The 22709-nt window shown below is 35.1% G+C and overlaps 1 protein-coding gene across 1 annotated transcript; it reads left to right on the top strand.

The window, feature by feature from the left end:
* Positions 1-14976: 14976 nt before the first annotated feature.
* LOC145681745 (glutamate receptor ionotropic, kainate 4-like) lies at positions 14977-16425 on the top strand. The gene has a single exon (XM_081753355.1). The coding sequence runs from the start codon at positions 14977-14979 to the stop codon at positions 16423-16425; it is 1449 nt and encodes a 482-aa protein (XP_081609481.1).
* Positions 16426-22709: the final 6284 nt, after the last annotated feature.

Genomic DNA, 22709 nt, shown 5'->3' with positions numbered 1-22709 from the left:
AGTGGTAGAGCGTTCACCTCCGGTGCTTGGGGCCCCTGATTAGATCCCAGCTCACGCCGTGTGGACTTTGTAGTGGACAAACACCGTGTCGTAGGTTTTCTCGGGGTTCTCCCGTTTCCTCCCACTTTCTTCATTTCACCATTTCACTCATTTCTCATAATCACCGTCTCCTTTAGCCTAACCGGCATAACCGTGGGACGTAAAACTCAAAGATTTCATTTCATTTTCTACTATGTATAAGAAAAACAAACTACTCACTCATTAAACGTAAATTTTGACTTTGTTTCTTATACTTATTGCGGGTTAGATCTGACCAAAAATCCCTAAATATACTCATAACAATAGGCAACTGTATGCCAAGTCAGTGACTTGTGACAAATTACTCCGCTAGCAAGTTGCTCTTTCGATAATTCCGTAATATTTACGCGTAATTACAAATATGTCAATATGTTAAAAGCAAAAAGAGAAGAATATTATATTTCAACTCTGAATAACCATTGGCAAATATTTATTGAAGAGTTATTAACGAAAACTATAAAAGAAAACAAACAACATATATAACAAGAAATTCTTTTCAATATCATACTCAGGCGTTCAACCAACCAGACGTAAGTATTTATTTACATTTTCCAGTTTTGGCCAATCACAAACAAGCATTTGTTTATATATTTAAGATGTATTTACTTGTATCCTAGTAAATGTTCTTTTACTTTTTTTGTATAACTGATCACAATATTTGTATTTACATGTTCTTAGGTCCCGCGAAAAAGGTTTGTTTGTACGTATGGTGAGTTAATAATGGTTTCATATTCTGAAAATTTTTAGTCTGCTTTTAGTATGCAAAAATCACTGGTTCCTTGAAAAAGTTATGTTACTTCCCCTTAGAGCATCTTGCTGCCTGTGTATCTATCTTCTAACTGAACACCTGAAAATATCCTCTCTCAGCTTAGAGAATAAGAAGTTATTTTGAATAATGCCGCAAATGTCCGAGTACCAGATATGTCAATACTCGAAGTACTGCAAATGTCGATACAGCAAGTGTCCTGCTTTCGTGTGACACATAATGAATTTGCTAGTTGAGTAATGACAATACTTTGTTTTAAGGTTGTGACAGCATAAATTATATATTTTTTAGTTTAACGTCCCACTGTTATGCCTTTTCAACCAAAGGAGCTGGAAGATGGACGAAAGGGAATGATTGAGGTACTTTTCTTATGTTTCCTCGCCGGAAATCGAATCGGAAACCAGGACCCTGGATCAAAGTTACACGCGTTAACCACTAGGGTTGCGGGGAGGTCTATATAACAATTTAAGAATGTTAGAATTGATAAATCTTTCACAGTTGGCGCCGATTCCTTGGGAAGAGAGCATTCAGGTTTGTCAACTATCGTCTACCAAGACATCAACGATAATATCAATACAGATATGAACAAATAAGCAAATTTCACTGGGGTTCGGGTCCTCTCGGCTACTCGAGGATCGACGACCGTGTCTGGCAATCCTGGAATCAAATTAGGATTAGGAATTAGATTTCTGGGGATCTATGGCCATGTTAGCCCTTCACATATGAGGGATGACACACCTCGCCGCTCACATTATCCGTGGTATTGGGGAGGAAGAAAGAAATGAGAAAGGAAGAAAGCGCCCTGGGACCATTATAAGAGGTACCATCCCGGCATTTGGCTGGAGTGAATAAGGAAATCTCAGGAAAACTTCTCTCGGGATAGTTGACCTGGAAAAGCTTTCCCACTTTTTCGACGGAATGTCCCAACGGGGAATCGAACCTAGGACCGGCGAGAGCGTTAGCGACTACACTAAGCGTGGAACTCTGAAATAATATTTGCATAATGCTTACACTCCCACTTAATAGCTGTGGGTTGATTTATTGAATAACACAAGGAGAAATACGTTCAAAAAATTATTATGTTATTATAGTGGACCAAAATGAAATAAATAGCTAGGTATAAATGGAAAGCCTCCTGACAGTGAGAGTTGATAACAAAAATACGCAGATTACCAACAAGAAAATTTATGTTTAATCTATACTAATTAACCTACTATTAATCTATCCTAATTAATCTATAACTACTTAATCTATAGCTAATAAATCTATACTACCTGGTTATTAATGGACAAATGGAAGAAAATATACTTGTTTTATTCATTGTTAACACAATAAATTCTATCAGAATAATATTGAAGACATTAGACTTTTATCGCAGCATTTCAAAATGTATTATTTCGTTTCGTATACAACAAAACAATATTAAATAACGTGTAAGATTATATCATCCTTTTGCAACAACGATTATGCTTTCCTAGTGTTGTATTCTAGGCCATAAACACAAGGCTAGATGTAATGTAAAAGATAAACTGACATTACTAGTATTAGGTTGAAATAAGAAAATATATATGCATAATGAGCTTCATGCCTACATTGGACTATCAACGAAAGGAAGTAGATGATAACGAGTGAACAGGAGGTTAGCTACACAAAATATCATTTGATATAGCTTATGTATAATACTTCCTTCCTTTGATTAGAAGCTATAGCTCAGTCGTAGAGCGCTTGAGATCTCTGGTTCGATCCCTTTCCAAGTAAATTGGTGATGAACAACATCGTGTCTGTGGGTTTTCTCGGGGTACTCCAGTTTCCTTCCTTCTATAGAGTTCACTTGCCTGAATCATCGTCTCCGTTAGCCTGAAAGGCATAAACATGAGACGCTAACCTGAAAGAAATCAAAGATTAGAAACTACATTAAATTGAGAATTTTTAAAATGTTACTTTAATCATGTTTATGGTAAATGAAATGAAATAAAATATTTTAGTTTTTACGGTTTACGATATGGCCTAGAATAGGCTGACGGAGAGGGATGATTAATGTTTAAACATGGCAGTGTTAAATGAATATGACAGAAAGAATTGGTACAATGAGAATCTTAGAGGAAACGAAAGAACAATCAGACTTACGGACACACGGTATTGCTTTCTCTATTACAAAAGTTTTTTAGTATTTGTAAGATGTTTTTGTTTCCCAACCCATATCACTATCTAATAAACTCTACTTTAAGAGAATAAAGAGGATCACACGAACATCCTTTTATGGCTGAATAGGATATGGACGGCCACTGTCAAAGGCACCGTTACCCGTAAAGATATAAATGGATTGACTTCATTAACACACTTGGCTGAGATAACCATTCTAGCCATCTGTTGCAAAAAAAAAAAAAAAAAAAGCTCAAACATTCACTTTCGTTCAAGAGTTATAAGAGTTATCATGTAGAGTAACGGACGGACGGAGGTGCTAATATAATAAATCTATTTCACATAGCCTGATAGGAAAAAGATAAGTTTCCCCCCACCACGCTCAAGTACAGGTGAGTTTGGTGTTCCGTTTTCTACCGTCAGCCCCCGCACATGGAGGTATACAGTGTATCTAAATATGTCTAAATAATAAATTACATTTTCATAATAATACTACGTATTTTAAAACATTTAATTACATTTACTTGTATTACTGAGGTAAGAAACACATGTGTTATTATAATGAAAATTTTATTGAACAGTTCTCTTGTTTATTTTCCTTCTTCTTTGCAGTCGGGGTTGTAACACAACGTTGGAATGGCAAGGGATCGCAGAGTTGGTAATTCGAAGGTTATTTAACTATTGATACAATAATTATGTAATATAAAATCGGAAACCAAGTACAATATGTATGCGTAAATTATCAAAGAGTTAAGATGATAACAGTACAACCTGAAATGATTAAAAAAAAAAAAAAAAAAACTTTCCGTTTCCTCATTTATAAATAGATGTTCTTATATTAAAAAGAACAAGAAAAAAACGAACTATATATACACAAATGCTGAGCCTCTCATGCAGAAGAGGGGAAAACGACCTATTATTGTCTTAAAGAGATTATTAGTCTCCATCAATAGGAATAATCATTTGCAGTAATTAACTTGCAAGAGAGAGACAGTTATGGCCTGCAGGGTACCCTAATGTTGTAACAAGAGTTGATTAGTGTATAAGAAAGAAAGAGTAACGATAAATACGAGTTCGTTCAATTATACAAAAATAACGAACGCTTTGGCTTAAAGAGCTCAAAGGCTCATCGCAGCAGAAACAAACTTTTCCATTAGATTTTCCATCCCTCTAATATCCTGTTTTATATTGTCTGGAAGCTTTCCCTTTCGTCCACCTAATAATCTCTTTCTCCTAGGCATTTTGAATAGGGCTTGGTGACTTATTGCGTATTTCTCGTACAAGCAACATGTCATGCTTATATTAACTTTACCATTTCTATAACACTCGGTGATATGTAGTTGTGAAAAAGAAGCTTGCATAGCGTTTTAATTCACTTGAATTTTGCGTCTTTCGCTCCAAATATTTTTATCAACATTTTATTTTCGAAACCCCGCGCAGTTCCCGTTCTTGTATTTGTGTTAGGGATCAACTTCCACATTCATATAAAATTGGGCAGATTGAGCTCTTATTGATTTTAATGTTTTCGATATTTGTTAAGACCAGGAATGAATTCAGGGGGTAGCCGGGGGGAATCTCTCCCCGAAGAAAATTCATTCTTCCCCGAAGAAACTCAAAATTTCAATCACAAAATCTAGAAATTACTTCATCCAAACTCCCCTCCCCCCGAGGAGTTCATATTTCCCCCCGGATGAAAATGTCTGAATTCAACACTGGTTAAGACAATAAGATGATTTACAGTAAGGCGAACTGTATGCAATACTTTTCTATAAGACAAAAGTTAAAAACAGTAATTGTTCGTTACTCGGGGTTGATAGCAGTGCTTTCTCAACATCAGGTGCGAGCGAATTGACGTACGAAGTTCGAGTTTACACGATTCTGTTTATTAGAAAAGCTTCCTTCCTTGTGAATGTCAACGACTTGCTTTACCCTTCTGTAGTAGTAAGTAGTGGAAGGTAGGGGAGTTTCCTATCAGGTTGCCTGAAACAGACTTTAGTACCATTAGCAGGATTCTCATAAAATAATTCACAATGTTTCCAGATTCGAATGCTATATAACCAACCCGCCTTCCCCACTGGGCTAGTGAGTTGCACATGCCACTTTAGTTCACGGGGTACTGGATTCCATCCCCGCGAGGAAATCTTTGGAAGGAATTACGGTACGTGGATTGCATTCTAAAATGTGGATCGATGTTTATATAATTTCAGTGCTGAAAACTTGAATAAATAAACAAACAAATAACTATAGCTACTGCACCACAATGTTTCCAATAATTGAATACCTTCACCATTTTTGTTTTCTACCTATTGATTTATACATAATGTTTAAAAACAACACCGACAACATTTGGGAGATGATTCCTGCCACTAAGATAACACAAAAAGTATAGACCATCCTGGATGCACAAATGCTTCCTTTCGGAGTTATAGGCTGCCAAAAAAAAAAAAAAAAAAAAAAAAATAATAATAATAATAATAATAATAAATAAAAAATAAAGATTCATAGCTCCAAAACTATTGGATCTACTGTAGTCTGGTCAAGACTTCACTTAGAAACTAATATGTGTGCTATCCAAAAAATACGGGAGCAGGTCAAAACTCCCACACTCAGAAAATGTCAAAACGCCCACACAATCGGTCATAACTCCCACACAAATGGACAAAACTTCCACACATAGCAACGGTCACAATCCCCACATAAATGGACAATTCTGCTACACAAATGGACAAAACTCCCACACTCACGAAATGTCAAAACATCCACATAATCGGTCTTAATTCCCACACAAATGGACGAATCTCCCAAATGCTCGAACGGTCAAAACTCCCTTGTACTTCTTTTTATTATTTTCAGAGTGTGGAACTTACAAGACGTGCAACCAAGATCAGTTCAAAGTGTGGGAGATTTGTCCGATTGTGTGGGAGTTTTGTCCATTTGTGTGGTGGTTGTGACAATTTCAGCGTGTGGGAATTTTGTTCATTCGTGTGGGTTTTGTCCATTTATGTAGGGATTGTGATCGTTGCTATGTGTGGGTGTTTTGTCCATTTGTGTGAGAGTTATGACCGATTCTGTGGGCGCTTAAACATTTCTTGAGTGTGGGGGTTTTGGCTGTGGGAGTTATGACCGTTCGTGCATTTGGGAGATTTGTCCATTTGTGTGGGAATTATGACCGATTGTGTGAGTGTTTTGACATTTCTTGATTGTGGGAGTTTTGGCTGTGGGTGTTTTGACCCAGACTCAAAAATACGTTTCAGAATCCTAAGGTATTCACGCAACAATTTTTATAGAGGGAGTTTGACTAAGGCCATATGAGACGCCTAATATCAAAAACCGCCAAATTATTATTATTATTATTATTTTAGCGAAATTGAGTTATATATCGCTTGTTATATGTTTGAACTAAAGGAATTCCATGGAAACAGAGTTTTGTTTAAAAGCTTAATATTTCATACGAAAAAACTCGTTCAAATATGGGACTTTGTACGCGTGTATATGGAGTTTCACTGCAAGTTTGGCGAGATTACTCGAAACTAAGCGAAATGGATGTGGCGGACTTTGATATTAGGCGCCTCATATAATTTGAAGGACTCACCAACTACTCCTATAAAAATTGTAGGGAAGTACCACAGGATTCTAAAACTTCGGTATTTGGATAATGCACATACTAATTTCTAGGTGAAGTCTTGGCCCGACAACAGTAGATTTCATAGTTTTGGAGCTATAGACCTTGAAAGTTCATTTTTAAAAATGGTTTTTGCAGCCTATAACTCCGAAAGGAAGCATTTGTGCACCCAGGTTGGTCTATACTTTTTGTGTTATCTTGGTGTAAGAAATCAGCTCCCAAACGTTGTAGGTGTTGTTTTGAAACATCCTGTATAAGATATACTTTTCTTTCTTTTAAAATGAACTTTAATTGTTTTAGTTTATTAGTCTGTCTTCAACTGTATTTAGGGGTAAAGTGGATCTGAAAAAGATGCTGGACGCATGACGTCACGCTGTCTCCCGTGCCTATCTTTGCCCATTGTAATTTATGTAAGAAGTGGTGGGACGCTACAAATATTTTTTTTTTTTGGAATTGGGGGAACGTCATCCACCTGCGTTCCCCTTGTTACGTGTGATGAGTTATCACATTATAAAAAAAAAAAAAGTTATAAGGTCAATGATATCCTAGAAGGTATGCTGAACCACAGGGTACTGGAGCGCCTCTAGCGGAAATCTCTGAAACACATACGTTCGAATGAGCTGTAGGTAGCTTGAACAGCCATTCGAAACGATATGTCGAACTGGGCAAGGTTAATCTCTGCTTAAATTGTGAATCTGTAACGGTTTTCATGGAAGTGGTTTAGTTGGAAAATTATCGTGTTATAAAACCAAGAATTATGTGAATTTGTTAATAGTTATCAAAAAATCATCCTATTTATTGGTGAGAGTTTTATATTCTATATCGAAATATCAACATTCGGTGTGAATATATGATATTCGGGTTAACAGAGGCGATGCGAAACTGTCCTCCTGAAGGTGTTAGATGGTTATTCAAAGCATAATTAATTGGGTGAGTGTTATTTCTTGATTATATAATATTCTCGATATATATTGCTAAATTTCCTGCAGATCAAATTTTGAATTCATATTGGAGTTATAAAAATTAGGAGGTATTATATTTATTAGATTCATTATAGAAATTTGTATTCTTGTTGTAAAGAAATCATAGTACCAGTCAACTTAGCTATATAAAGCAAATTAATATTTGATATATATATATTATATTCTATAAGTTCAATATAGCTTTAAAATTGTTATTTTCTGTTTAAAACATTTCTGTATTACATATTTAATTTTCCACGAATTTTGTTATAAAATTTATCAAGTTAAAAAATCAGTTATTTTTACTTATCCATATTACCTTAGTTTTTACATTAAAAAAAATTGAAGATAATTGCTGTTTTCTGGAAATATTTGAGCTAGTTCTAGTCAAAAATTCACTCTAAATTTAGAATAATACCCGATAATTCTCCATGGAAATTTTTAAATGCTAACTTCCAAAATATAGCCATTATACATAGAAATTACGAAACCCGCAAACTAATAATTGTCCTGGTTATTATAACCAGCGGCCCAGGACGCAGCACTTAGAGGCACGTTACACCCTTCACTTTATTCCCTGACTGTATTTAAATGTCTCTTGGTGTGTGAAAATTAGATCATGTGATTAATCATTTTCAAATACTTAATACTTTTCTGAACAGAGTACATTCTTATTTATTAAAATTAAAATAAGTCGTAACAGTTTCAATAACTTAACGTTACCTTCATCAGACGTTAACTGGCAAAAATATCTTCATAACGTTAAAATAATATTGTTGTAGACTTTTAATTGTTATATTTTATAATTTTATATATGTAATGATCAGGTATTGTTATAATTTACTATTTGGTTTAAAATATTTATTTTAAACATTTATTTGAGTTACCATTCATGAAAAATACATTTTAGTTTGAATAATTTATCTGCTTTTAAAAATTTTTTGTTATCGTTATTGTTGCATATTGTAGTAAAACTTTTCCTAATACGAAATTTTACAAATATTCTGTGTCCACAATATTTTTAGTCTAAGCTTAACAATACAATAGGTAAATCTAGCAAATCCTAAAACTTTTACACTGATGAAAGTAGCAAAACAAAATGAAAAACAAACAAATGGAAAATATTTGAATGAAAATAAAATGATAACAGTAAATTTTGTTTAACTGTTTTTATAATCATTATTATTTCCACTTTTCTCTTTTATTATTATCATTTTAATAAATTATTTTAAATATCACTTAATTTTGAATTTCTTCTCAATTCAATGTTCTATCATATAACTTTATTCTTATTGCTTCTCTTAATAATTTCTTATATCCGTGATTTTTATCCTTCCTCGCGTTCTAACAATCTATCTCATAATTCATGTATTAGAAACGCATTTCTCCAGTTTATTAATCTTTTACTTCTTTCTCTCTTAAGAGTCTTCATCCCGGCGAAATTAAAACACCGCTAATTTTACATTAATTATGTGATATCTTCAAATAGATAAAAGATAATCGAAATGTGGAACAAGAGCGCCTTAGACAATATCATTTTACATGAGAAACCGTTATCACGACTCACTTATCTGCTTTCGATTTCGAGCCATTTTGAAAATCGGGATTTATTTTCGCGTTTCTAAACAGCTGAAAACATAAAGCCACTGGGTGACTTGTGATAACGGTACCTCACGCAAAATAATATTGTTTAGGGCGCTCTTGTTCCACATTTCAATTATCTTTTATCTGTTTGAAGATATCATATAATTACTGTAAAATTAGCGATATTTTAATTTCGCCGGGATGAAGACTCTTAATCCTGATCATTTTATCTAACAATTCTAGTTTAAGATAGCCAGCCAAAATTTATTTACTTATCGGTCTACAATTTAGTTACAAAAAGGTAGGGATTTAACGTGTTTATATAATTTCTGTCACCTTCCCGCCAATGTACTTCATCTAGTGGCCCATAAGCTTGTAAGAAGGTTTTGGAATGGTCGCAAAGCCACTTTCGAACTGCCTTTTGCACACGGTTGAGTCTATGGACAAGAACCATGACTGATGTTCAAATTTTGTTGTCTGTGGTGGAAGGTAACGAGCGACTTGCTCCTCTTTGTGTGTCATACTCGTCGGGTCACTTTTAAACTTCTTGATCCGCGACCAAAACAAAACAAAAAAAAAAAAAATAATAACGTACAGCTCACAGAGAAGAACTCTAGCAAACCTAGGTATGGGCTCGCCCACTTTTCGCATAGGGGTTTCAAATGACACCACGGAATAGCACGCAGATAACTACCCGGAGTAGAAGATGACATCTAAGTATAGACCGCACCCCAAAAACCGAAAATGGACTTGACCGTGTCGTTGACCTTACCTCGCTCCCCTGTTTTAGGGTTCTTCTCGTCATCTGTGAGCTGTACTGCCTCGTATTGTGATAAAAGTCTACAATGAAACTCGGCCCTTTGAGACTCTCCTATCAGAATAAAGTCAGATCATTGCTCATTGCTCCTCCTTGTTGCAGATTGCTAGCGGAGACGACATACAGGGTCAGCCACGGGAAATTGAGAATTGAAAGTGGCAATACTACCAAACTGAAGCGTATTGTGGCTTTAGTTGCCATGCTGCCTACATCACAGAGGTCTGTCATTTAGTTTACCGTGAGTCATTGGCCAATGTATGTGTATGTTCAATCGGTGGAAGCCTTTGTTCGCGAGAAGTATAGATGCTGTTCAGCGAGAGGTGCGACATGGGCAGGACCGGCAATTTAGTGTGCCAAACAGCAAAGCAATTACCAAGTGGGTGAAACAATGGAGAGAAACTGTTTCTGTCGTCGACAAGAAGCATGGAGAAGGACAGTCCATACACCAGAAAACATTGATCGTATACTCCAGGCTTTGCAGCAAAAACGGCAAAGATCAGCTTGTCACCACGCGAGAACACAGCACACGTCCCAAACATCAGTGTGCCTAATTCTGAAAGAAGATCTATACTATCATCCATACAAGATACAGACAGTGCAATAGCTATGACTGGTTGACAAAAATCTTAGAAAGGATTTTTGTGAACTGTTCTTATGCAAACTGAATCGCGATGAAGAAAAACTTGCTGGACAACCTTATGAGGCGAATATCCACCTGAATGGATGTATCAATAAACAGAATTTTCATTACTAGTCCAATGTAAATCCTCAAATTCTGCATGAGATTCCCCAGTCGTTTGGTGTGGCATCAGTGTTGTTGTGACATTGTTTCACTTACGTTGTAATTGCTTTTCTGTTTGGCACACTAAAATGCTGGTCCTGCCCGCTGAACAGCAACTATATTCTTCTCGCGAACGAAGGCTTCCACCGTTTGAACACACACGTGCACTGGCGAATCTCTCATGGTAAACTAAATGGCAGACTTCTTGGTGTAGACGGCATTGCAACTAGAGCCACCGTATGCTTCAGTTTGGCAGTGTTACCACTTACAAGTGTCTCACTTTCCAATGTCTCATCCTGTATTTACACTGTAATAGCCAGAAGATAAATGCCTGATCGGGATCAAATTTTGTACACGTGACCACAGTCGTAGTTACACCAAGCATACCTGCGCAGAAGACACTATGACGACCATGAAAATCTGTTATGGCTGTGTAGATACCTTTTGACTCACCCTCATATGTATTAACTGACAACTCTACCTAGGTAGTTTCCCATAAAATGAAATAATCATTATAAAACATTGAGCAATGATAATTTAAAACAAAAGATTTTTTTTTGATAAATGGTCAGTTCAGTGAACGAGAAAATAATTATGTATTGCCAAACAGAAAATGATGAGTTTGAACAACGTAAATACATATTGATCAATTGGCAAGAAACGACCAATTTTCTTTTTTATTATTCATCTGTTTACGAGACTCGGCACAAACAAGAGATAGACGTTAATTGCACAATGAAGAAGAAGGTTAATATTTACTTTATTTTATTCAAGGATAAAAGGTTGGGGTTACGTATACTTTGTGAAAAGTAACAATGGCATTTAGTGAAGAGTGGGAAACTGGATTCCTCGGTAATTGAAGAGGTAATTTTAGAAGCCAACAGGGGGTTTATGGCATGCACCACTTTCCTGTACTATTTTTTTCTGTTAATTTTAAACTTACAACTATTTTATGTGTAAGTGTGCTCGCCTGTGTGTCTATGGTCAGATGCCAGAGATTAAACAACAATAGATAACCAGATTCTTTTTTTAAAAATATATATGGATTCAGTGTCCAAAAACAGCAATAGATAAAAAGATATTTAAAAACATATGGATTCAGTATCAAAAAACAGCAATAGATAAAAATATATTTTTTTAAAAAAATATGGATTCAATATCCAAAAACAGCAAGAGATAAAAAGATATTTTTTAAAAAAATATGGATTCAGTATCTAAAAACAGCAATAGATAAAAATATATTTTTAAAAAATATATGGATTCAGTATCCAAAAACAGCAATAAAGGGGGAAGAAGAGACTTGACCCATGCCTCACGTTGGCGACTTATAGTGTACATACATTATTAGGCAAGAGCCCATACGAATTATATTGTAGTAAGTAGTCGACAAAAGATAAAGCTTTCAACCATTACACGCATATGGCTATACCCACTGAGACCACGGTACAGACAGATAATGATTGAGAAAGGGTAATGTGGAACAAAAATGTGTAGTCTTGTTTTCTGGTTTGTTGGTATACGATATACTAAGTGTGATTGGAAAGTTTTAAGACTTGGCTTGTAATTTAAAAATGCAATACTTACAGGCTATTATGAGGGATCTTCTTCAAAGCAGTCCCTGCTGAATGAACACACCGATTCCATTGGTGTTTCCACTTCTGGAAGCACTCTTGAAACTTGTTTTCCGGGAAAGTGTGCAACACTCTCTCCGTATTTGCTTGAATATCCTCAATTGAGTCAAATCTCCTCCCTTTCAATTTTAATTTAGGAAAGAGGTAGAAGTCGCCCAGGGCCAAATCTGGGGAATAAGAGGATTGCGGAAGCATAGGAATGATGAATTTGGCCAAAAAGTCCTGGATCAAGAACACACAATGCGCTGGTGTATTGTCGTGGTGGAGAATCCAATTCATTTTTTTCCAGAGGGCAGGTCTTATCCGCCGCACATTTTCGCGCAGACGCTGTAGGACTTTTGTAGTATTCCTGGTTGACTGTCTGCCCTCTAGGTGCAAATTCATGGTGCACGATACCATTAGAATATAAAAAAGACCTACATTGTCTTCACATTCGACCGACTTTGTCGCGCTTTCTTTGGTCTTGCTGAATCTGGGCTCTTCCACTGAGAAGATTGGGCCTTTATTTCTGGATCATAGCAATAAACCCATGATTTATCATCTGTTATTACCCTATTCAAGAAAACTGAGTCCGTTTCGGCTCGATTAAAAAGTTCATGGAACACTTCAAGTCTGTGTTGTTTCTGCTCGTGTGACAACACTTTTGGAATGAATTTCGCGGACACTCGACGCATGTTCAAATCATCAGTTAAAATTGACTGAACCGCACAGAAACTTAAATTCAGGTTTTCAGTCATCTCCCTAATTGTAAGTCTATGGTTCAAGCGCACTAAATCGCCAACTTTCGCAATCTTTTCGTTAGTTTTTATGTTGAAGGCCGGCCAGACCGGGGCTCAGTCTCTACTGACTCGCGGCCATCTTTGAGTCTGTGAAACCAGATAAACAAGTTTGACCGGTTCAGATATTTGTCTCCAAAAGCTGTTTTTAAGAGTTAGTAAGTTTCCGAGCAGATTTCCCAGTTTTAACAAAATTTCACACAAACGCGTTGTTCCAATTTTTCATCCATTTTGCGCACTTAAAATTCCGCCAAGACACACACACACGCCCGCACTCAACTGGTTGCTACGCCATACTGAATAAAGATATCTCGGCGCATGTTTCAACATGTCTCAAGGACACACTAAGCCACCGCTTTCATGCTAACAGGCGATTGTATCTACTCCTGAGCAGTGTTACCAACTGTCTTAAAACTTTCCAATCACACCACGTATTTTCGTTCACAGTCAAGTGTATACCAGTGTTGAAATTTAAGCACTTCGAGGTGAGGGGAAGTTAGTGTGTTCCTAAAATATACTTTATATTAGGAGAGTACTCTTGGAGACTAATTGTTAATTTCTCAACGCATATCAAAAGAAACGTTTACTACCACGAAAATACCCCTGTTCATTATGGAAAAGGTTATGATTTCCCAGTTCACAGTATTTCTCTCACAAAAGACTTGAAAAATCAGTTTTTCTAATATACAGTGCATGAAGGTGCTTGGGTACCCTGTGTGAGAAGCGTCTCCATAAAGTATGCTGATAATTCTAATTTGTGTAATCACTAAAACTTTCTGTCTTCTCGGAGTAGATTCCATTTCTACACAAATTCATTAGTAGTGAGTTGTAAAACTGATGATTTCTTATTTGTTAATAAATATAATTTTTCTAATTACACATGAAGGTTTGACGTCGTTATTAAGTTTTCCCCTTCCGTAGAAACCACAAAGGGAGCCAGGTTCCGGGGTAGTGTTCAGAGGTGCCTGGCAATTTATCCCCCCTTTTCCCTTCTATAATTACCACACTGGAGTATACCTACTAAATACTTTACAGTTGCATTACTGTTTGAAGGTGATGCTAGGTGACGGGGTTAATTGAAGTTGAAGATCAGTTTAGAGACAACAAATATACAGAATATGAAGAAATATTAAAAATTTGACTAAATATGAAAATTCTCTCAAAAAATCATGAAATATGAAAATTTTAAACACGTTATTTCGATTCGACACGCAGTGAAACATTAAAATCGTTGTTTCCACTTTCCTACTACACATGTGTTAAAATATGAAATTTAAAACTAAAAATAAATGTAACACAATAATAATACAAAATATTTATATTCAACTATTTACCAACAAGATAATTTTCTTTATCTTTTCACAGGTACCATATGTTTGGAAATGGCTGCAATGAAAGATAAGAGTATCATTCGTGCTATATGTCTTATGATTCTTCTCTCGTCCCATAATACCCACGAAATATTTCAGATAAAAGAAGACATGGCTTTGTATAAGAATATGTACATACCGACATGTATATGTGAATTGATTAACACACAATTCCATATTTATAAAAACATTATATTTTTCTCTACAAAAGTTTCTAAAACAAGCTTCTCGACTAATTTTATCAGTATCCAGTGCTTGAAGTCAATTGTTATATTAGTCGACAACTTTACATACTTGGACACAGCAGCAAATCTGTTAGTTCATGATGATTACATAGTCGTTATAGAAACGAGTGTGAGTGAATTTCGTGAGTATAGATTAAATTTTAAGTTATTTGATTTCCGTAACGCAAGATATGTTATTTTTATTGTCACCGATTTGTTTGTTATGGAGAGTGATGTAGTTTCAATTCTTGACGGTATGATGAAGGTCAAGCCATTTAATGTAGCTGTGTTTATTACATCTAGTTCAAAGTTCCTGACGTATACAAAGTGTTGTAAGTCACATTTTAATTGTGACTATCAATCATATGTTCTATCTCCTATTGACAAGTGCAGTGAAAACAAAAGGTTGGAAGTACTGAATCTAGAATCCAGAAGAACTCTTAATTTAAATCACTGTCCTTTGTATGTTAGTACTTTACATCATCCTCCGATTACAATGTTATCAAACAATGGCACGAATGTTTTTACTATGATCAATGGCATAGAAGGGAAAATTCTGAACACCGTGTCCAAGAAAATGAATGCAACACTTCATATGAGGACACCAGCTGATGGAATGGCGTGGGGTTTCAAGTATCCGAATGGAACTTATTGTGGTATAACAGGCGATGTGTTTTACAATAGAGTACATATAGGAGCTGGAGGACTTTTACCAACAGTGGAAAGATACAAAGTATTAGATTTCAGTGTGACATTTATCCAAATGCACATGGCATGGGTTGTACCCAAAGCTTTACGTTTATCTTCATGGAAAAGTGTGTTTCTACCACTCTCCTTTGCGGTGTGGTTGAATATTTTGGTATTGCAGATTTCATACATTGTAATTCTTATTGCGATTAAGAAAATTAGAAACTTTAAGGATTTGTTTCTCAGAAGTATTACAACGAACTCCTTAGCTTTACTGTTAGGTCAATCAATTAACATGTGTCCGAAAATAATATTTTTAAAGTCACTTTTTATTATGTGGGTTACCTATGCACTAATAATATCCACAGCCTACCAGAGTTCTCTTGTGAGTTTCTTAACGATCCCTGTTTATGCATCGAATATTAACAGCGTGGAAGAAATTCTCAAGTCGGGACTTGCATTTGGAGGCACTTTTAACATACGGAGATTCTACCAAAGTTCACATGATTCTTACTCGGAATTAATATATGATAAATTTCAGGTAATTGTCAAAGATGATGAAGGATTAGATCGTACTGCAACAAAAAGAGATTTTATTGTAGGTATGAACTCACTTTCATTGAAATATGCTGTTACTGAAAAGTATACGGATAGTGAGGGTGTTCCGTTAGTCCATCTAGTAGACGAAGTAATTTGTACTTACTTTGGGATATTTCTCCTTCAAAAGAATTCTCTGTTTTCTAGCACAGTATATATGCTTTCAACTAGACTGTTTGAAGCAGGATTAACTCTGAAATGGCAAGAGGATATTCTGTTTAAATTTAAAAAACATGAGGAAGATGAAATTGTTGCCATTAGCTTGAAACAATTGAGTGGGGCCTTTGTGGTTTTGATATGTGGGTTTATCATAAGTACTTCCCAATTTGTTTGCGAATATTTACCTGTAATAAGATGTAGGCGAAATCATAAAAAATGTAAGAGATAACCAGATTTAGCCAACAACAACATGACAAAAAATATAAATTGGATTTAAATTTATCTTAATGTGACTTGTTTAAAAATCTTGAATTTACGTAGACAATTAAGACTAAAGCTATAATTCAAGATTTACAGTCTTCTGTAACAAGATAAGGCCATGACACATTCAAAATTTAGTACTGAAACACTATACATTCATGCAGAAATCGTCATTTCCGTTTCTAGTTTAGCTAGCTGGTTACAAACTCAGTAGATCTCCATTTATACTGTATAAATGTAATACACTATTTGTAATCTTACATTTATTAATTAAAAGTTCATTATGAGTTATTACTTTCTTTCATTATATATTTTTATATGCTTCACGACACTATACACTACGACGTCGGTTACATATAGTGCTCAAAACTTCCAGTGGAGTTTCATCAACGGTTAATAGTCTACTGCACGGAAGATAGAAATATATCTTTTCAATAAAGAAGACGGACTAATGATGCCATTGCTAATCAACGACAGTCTCAAAATAGATAATTTTCCAAACATCCAAGACCAATGTCCGTAGGTAGCTACAAGTTCTATCCAAACTGCACTGGACTGGTAGCTTCTTGAATTGAACTCAACTTACACTCACATTTTTCAAAATGAGTTAGCTCATGATAAAGCCCACCAAAAACGAGCGCGCTCATTTACAACCGTGGATTGAATCAAGATCTCCCGACCTCACTCAATATGATTTCATTTTGTGGAAGTATGTAAAGAATCGTGTTTATATGCCATCGCTACCTACCGACCTGCCTGTAACTCCGTGCATACTAGGGTGGGAAGAAACTAAATACAGACTAAATGTGAGCCATATCACAAAGGGATAACCTATGGAACCCTTGTAACTTGTAACAAAAAATGTTTGAATTACAGTTTCTGTTAAGGTATGTTTAATTTCTTTATTCTATATGTAATAAAATATTTACTTAATTAAAACCCTGATATTCATTTAGGAACAACCTATGTGATTGTATTGTCCACTACACTCCAAACAATGGTTCCACCAACTTTTCTTACATTTGTGCGTTTCGTTACGTTTCGCAAATTTTGAGAAAACTTGTAAGTAAGGAGGTCCCATGTTTTGCTAATTAGATTAAATTGAATAAAACTAGATGATATTTCCATACACTGTGGTTTGCATTAACACAGCGATTCAGGGGCATTTATATTCTGGCACGCTACGTGGATTTAACCATGTCTTACATGAAAATACGCTCATACACATGGCGCTGTAATATCATTCTTCTCTCGAAATGACTATGGATTTTGACTCATATTATTATTTTGATACGAAGTATTCTAACTTTGACATCCTTTAAATAAAATGTTTAAAAAATGAGGTCTTTCTTTATTCAAGAGTTCCTTTTATAGGAAAAAAGAAAGACTTTATTCAAGTTGGCACAATTCTCTATCGCATAAAAGGGTACAATTATGAGGTAATATTTCAGTAGACACGCATAATCACACACAAATTGACATCTAAAATAGCCTGCACTAATGCTGGCGATCAATACAGGCTTATAATGGATAGAAGAAGTAATGTGTATCTGGATCCATAGAGCTAAAAGCTCTTTTAATGGAAAATGCGTTTCGATCAATCATATTCACAAAGTTAATTTTTCATTATTGTATTTGTTACGATACGAGCGAGTGAAGACAATTACGCCATAGAATAAAGAAGAGAGTAAGAAACCACTACATTCATTTTTACAGTTTTCTCTCTACCTGCAAGCGAAGAAAATTGATATATTTCTTCTTTTAGATAAAAGATATGAGTATAAATTCAAAATAAAAGCATCAGAACTAACATTTCCTGAATTTTTGGATGTCTTGCTGTGCATTTTGCAATGCTTAAGGCAAAAGAGGTAAGTATGGGGTGTTCTTTGAGTGTTCCGCCGCAGTTGAAAGAATGATTTCTTAACTTCTTGCTTACCAATGACATCATGTGGATGTCATGAAAATATATCCCTTATTAAGGTCGTATTAATCCTAGAAATGATGAAATTTGTTAGTGGATGCAAGGCAAGACTTAGTTCAATTATTTCTCCTTAGGTGACAGCACCTTACTTATAGAATAGATAAAAGAGTTGTCTCAGTAGATGGCACGCTTAAAGGAGCATTCATTTACAAGACACATGTGTTTGCTTTGACGTTAAACAATGAGCAACTTCGAGATCTATTTCGAGATCTCAAAAACGAAAACTTTTTCTTTGATCTGTGCCGCATTTTCGCCGATCCCAAGAGGTTCAGCCAAAACATGACTGAAGTAGCATTCTTATTGGCCACGTAACGATGACGTCACCTATTATTACTACTACTGCTACTACTGCTGCTTTTGCTTTGGATCTGTATAGTACAAGGGCAAACTTATTTTTATGAAAGAAGAGTAATGGAATTTTTTTTAAAAAAATCGTTAAATCACTTTGGATCTGTATAGTACAAGGGCAAACTTATTTTAATGAAAGAAGTTTAATGAAAATGTTAAAAAATAATCGTTAAATCACTTTCTGGATATTATTTTTAATATTATTTTAACAAAAGAAATGTTATAAAAAATTTAAATAAAAAAGCTTTCCTTAGGCAGGAGGCAGGGTTTGAACCCACGCCAAAAATGACTTTTATTACTAGCATTTTGCACTAGCTCACTCAGCCACGAGGGTCGACAGCAGATAGTGTTTACTTTGTGCTATATATATGTCATGAATCGTGATGTCTTATCTGTATCGGCCAATCAGATCAAAGGATATCTGAAACTCTTGGGATCCGCGAAAATGCTCTCTGGTCAGTGCTGCCAACTTGAAGCAGCATAAAATCCCTTCAAAACAGCATAATTTCCCTTTTTAAGTCCAAATGTTCTACAATGCAAATAATTGTTTTTAACAGTAATGTGAATGTTCTCCTCACGCGGGCATAATATCTATGCCTTATATAACGGTATTGACAGTCTTTGAACAGTAAATGAAACCGGTATTACAGCACGTACATAGGAAAATAACACATGGAACGAAACGGGTTAAAGAGATTTCGTATCGAAATAAAATAACATATTAACCACTTCTTAAACTTCAAATTTTGACAAGCTAGTCAGCGCTTGATCTCGTATTATGCTCCAATTGCCATTAAACTACTTTTGCAGTCATATTCGGAATTCCAGAACTTCAAATTTAGCAATCTTTGTTTTAAATATCCTGAATGATGATGTGAACTTTCCTTTTTTATCCTAATGGGAGCACAGTACGCCAATCACACTTATAGATTTGGGATGGTTCCTACTAAATAGGCCCTGGCCGATACCTTTCCAAAAATTTTCCATTTTTATTGTTGTTGTTGTTGTTAGATATCCAGTGTAAAATGGCCTCTGAGCTGTATCTGCTGACTGTTAAATAAATAAATATACACTTTTTTAATAATCCATCATAATTAATAATCGTAAATGTTCTAAATCTGGCCAAAAAAGATCACCTGTAATCAGTTCGTCTCTTGCTGTGTAAAGAAATACTGCCTCATTTACATCTTCTGCCAGTCACATCTTGCACAGTTTAGCTCAAAGTTATTTACACATTGTATTGCTTTCAACTATCACTAAACTGTCCCTAAGATATTTGAAGTTATTCATCCGACTGAAGTTTTGGATTCTTATTAGAATCCTTATTCTTGCTGATTCAACCTCTTTATGTTCGCTGGGGTTTTAGTTTAGGTCTTCAGTCTTCAGAAATAAGACGCTAAAAGAGCTATTGTTTACAAGTTGACACAACATGGCATTGCCAGCCATTTACAGCAGTTTGTCTAGAATTAATCATGTCTATCTAACATTTCCATTTGAGATATAATGACTTGTTATATCATTTTAACTTTAATTTCAAATTCCACCAGCGGAAAAGTCATCATTGTTGTCTGCGATTGCCTAATTGATCCTTTTCACTTTGAAAACTCATATCATGTCAACCAAGCAACATTGCCAATATGAAGATCTGAACGTCACTTTCAGTTCGAACATTGTATATGTTTAGGGAGACACAAACGTTTGAATATGACTCAATATTCGCTCATAGACAGCTAATTTCTCAAAGAAACTTGGCAGTAATAAGTCACGCTATCACTGGTTCACGCCATAAATATATATAGAATACAAATATTCTATTAGCAAGATTGATCCCATACACAGATGAAATTATTCGAGAGTATCAGTGCGAATTTAGACGAAACCGATCAATTATCGACCAAATAGTTACCATTCGACAAATACTCGAAAAGAAGTGGGAATACAATACCCCGGTACATCAACAATTTTTTGATTTCACAAAGGTTTAAAACTCGGCTAAGAGAGTAACATTATACAACATTCTTACAGAATTTGGAATACCAAAAATACTAATTAGAATAATTAAGAATGTTTAAATAAATCCCAAGTAAAGTCCGGGTAGGAAAACTTTTGTAAACAAACTTTCACGTCGAGAATGGCCTGAAACAAGGAGGCGCATTGTCGCCATTATTATTCAACTTTATCCTGGAACATGCTATAAGGAAAATTAAAGATAGCAACCAGGGCCTACAGTTGAATAGTAGTGTTCACCAGGTTATGGCATATGCTGGTGAAGTAAATTTAATAGGGGATTAAATAACAATAGAGAGAAATGCAGAGGTCTTATCAAACACTTGCAGGGAATGGGTTTAGAAGGAAATGGAAAGAAAACTAAATACATGGAAGTTCGTTATGATCGTAATACGGCAAATAATGGATGCGTTAAAATGTCAAATAATACTTTCGATAAAGTGGGTACTTTGAAATATCTAGGAACATTAAGAGACGAAAACCATATTCACGAAGAAATTGAATGTCGACTAAAAGCAGGGAATTCATATTATTATTCATTTCAAAATCTCTTGTCGTCGCGAATTCTGTTGAGCACGTCGAAGCTTAAAATACATAAAACGATAAACATGTCTGTCGTTCTGTATGGTTGCGAATCATGATCGCCTACTCTGAGGGAAGAAAGTAGACTGAAAGTATTTGAGAACAAGATCCTGAGACGAATATTCGGACCCGAGAGGAACGGGAATGGTTAATGGCACAAACTTTATAACGTGAAACTGGATAATTTATACCGTTTACCAAACATTGTTAGGGTAATCAAATCTAGGTGGCTCAAGTTGGCAGATCATGTAGCCAGAATGGAAGAAAGTACGAAAGCTTTCAAAGTCTTAACTGGAATACCAATCGGAAAAAGACCATTAGGAAGACCTAGGCGCAAATGGGAGGACAATATTAAGATGGATCACTTAGAAATAGGAATACAAAGTAGAAACTGGATCCAGTTGGCTAAGGGTAGAAGTCAGTGGAGAGCTTTTGTGAACGCGGCATTGAACCATTGGGTTTCATAAGCCATAGAGTTATAGATATGTATAGTTGTGTTAATGTTTTATTATTAATTTTGACAAGTAGTATTTCAGATTGTTAGTATGGGAAAAACTGTTTAGCACTAAGTATTAATAAATGGATAGAAAGTGAGGCATTTAGGAAAACATTTACGTTCCGTTGTATGTTAAAAAGCAAATTTAAAATCGAGCATATTTTTCGTAAAGCATGTTCTTAAAGAGATGAACTATCATTAGAAGAAAACGTGATATGGTAGTCTTATTAATCACATGTTTTGATATATATTTTACTCCTGTGTATACATCTAGTGGTTGCGATAAACATACCAAGTACAGAAACTAACATTAATTTAATATTTCATTTCTTTACATTAAATATGGCCATGATTTATGTGGTACGACAACTAATATTATGCTTCTATATTCTTCATTACCTCTGGCCAAGTTCTATATTCTTTGTTAAGCAACCTTAGAAGTGTTATTGCATATTTCTTTAATACTAATAAACTGAAGAAATAAAATTTGATACGTAGAAGTGATATTAGTTTGCATTTCTCCATATTGATCTCTAGAAACGTAAGTATGCTAAAAGTACTTTTCATGAGGCAGACTAGTATGGCAGTTTCTTGAGCTGCCGTAAACTATGAATATGGTTTACAATATGGTACAAACACGACGGCTATCTTTCATTATTGTCAATTATTTTTAATCAATTTTTATATTAAATATTGAATTTATTATATTACAAAACGATTACTATTAACAATTCTTAGCGATAAAGGTAACTGGGGATCTGCACCTGACGATATAAAACATCAGTTAAGATTATGGAAGACCATACTTTAAGTGACTGGTATCTACTATCTATAACGA

Source organism: Thermobia domestica, chromosome 3 (assembly GCF_964235325.1).
Source record: "Thermobia domestica chromosome 3, izTheDome1.hap1.1, whole genome shotgun sequence".
Classification (NCBI taxonomy): domain Eukaryota; kingdom Metazoa; phylum Arthropoda; class Insecta; order Zygentoma; family Lepismatidae; genus Thermobia; species Thermobia domestica.
This window is presented reverse-complemented; position numbering and strand designations above follow the sequence as displayed.

Bases quoted from the DNA above. Each gene is read 5' to 3' on its own strand.
- LOC145681745 (XM_081753355.1), top strand. From the start codon at position 14,977: ATGGAGAGTGATGTAGTTTCAATTCTTGACGGTATGATGAAGGTCAAG.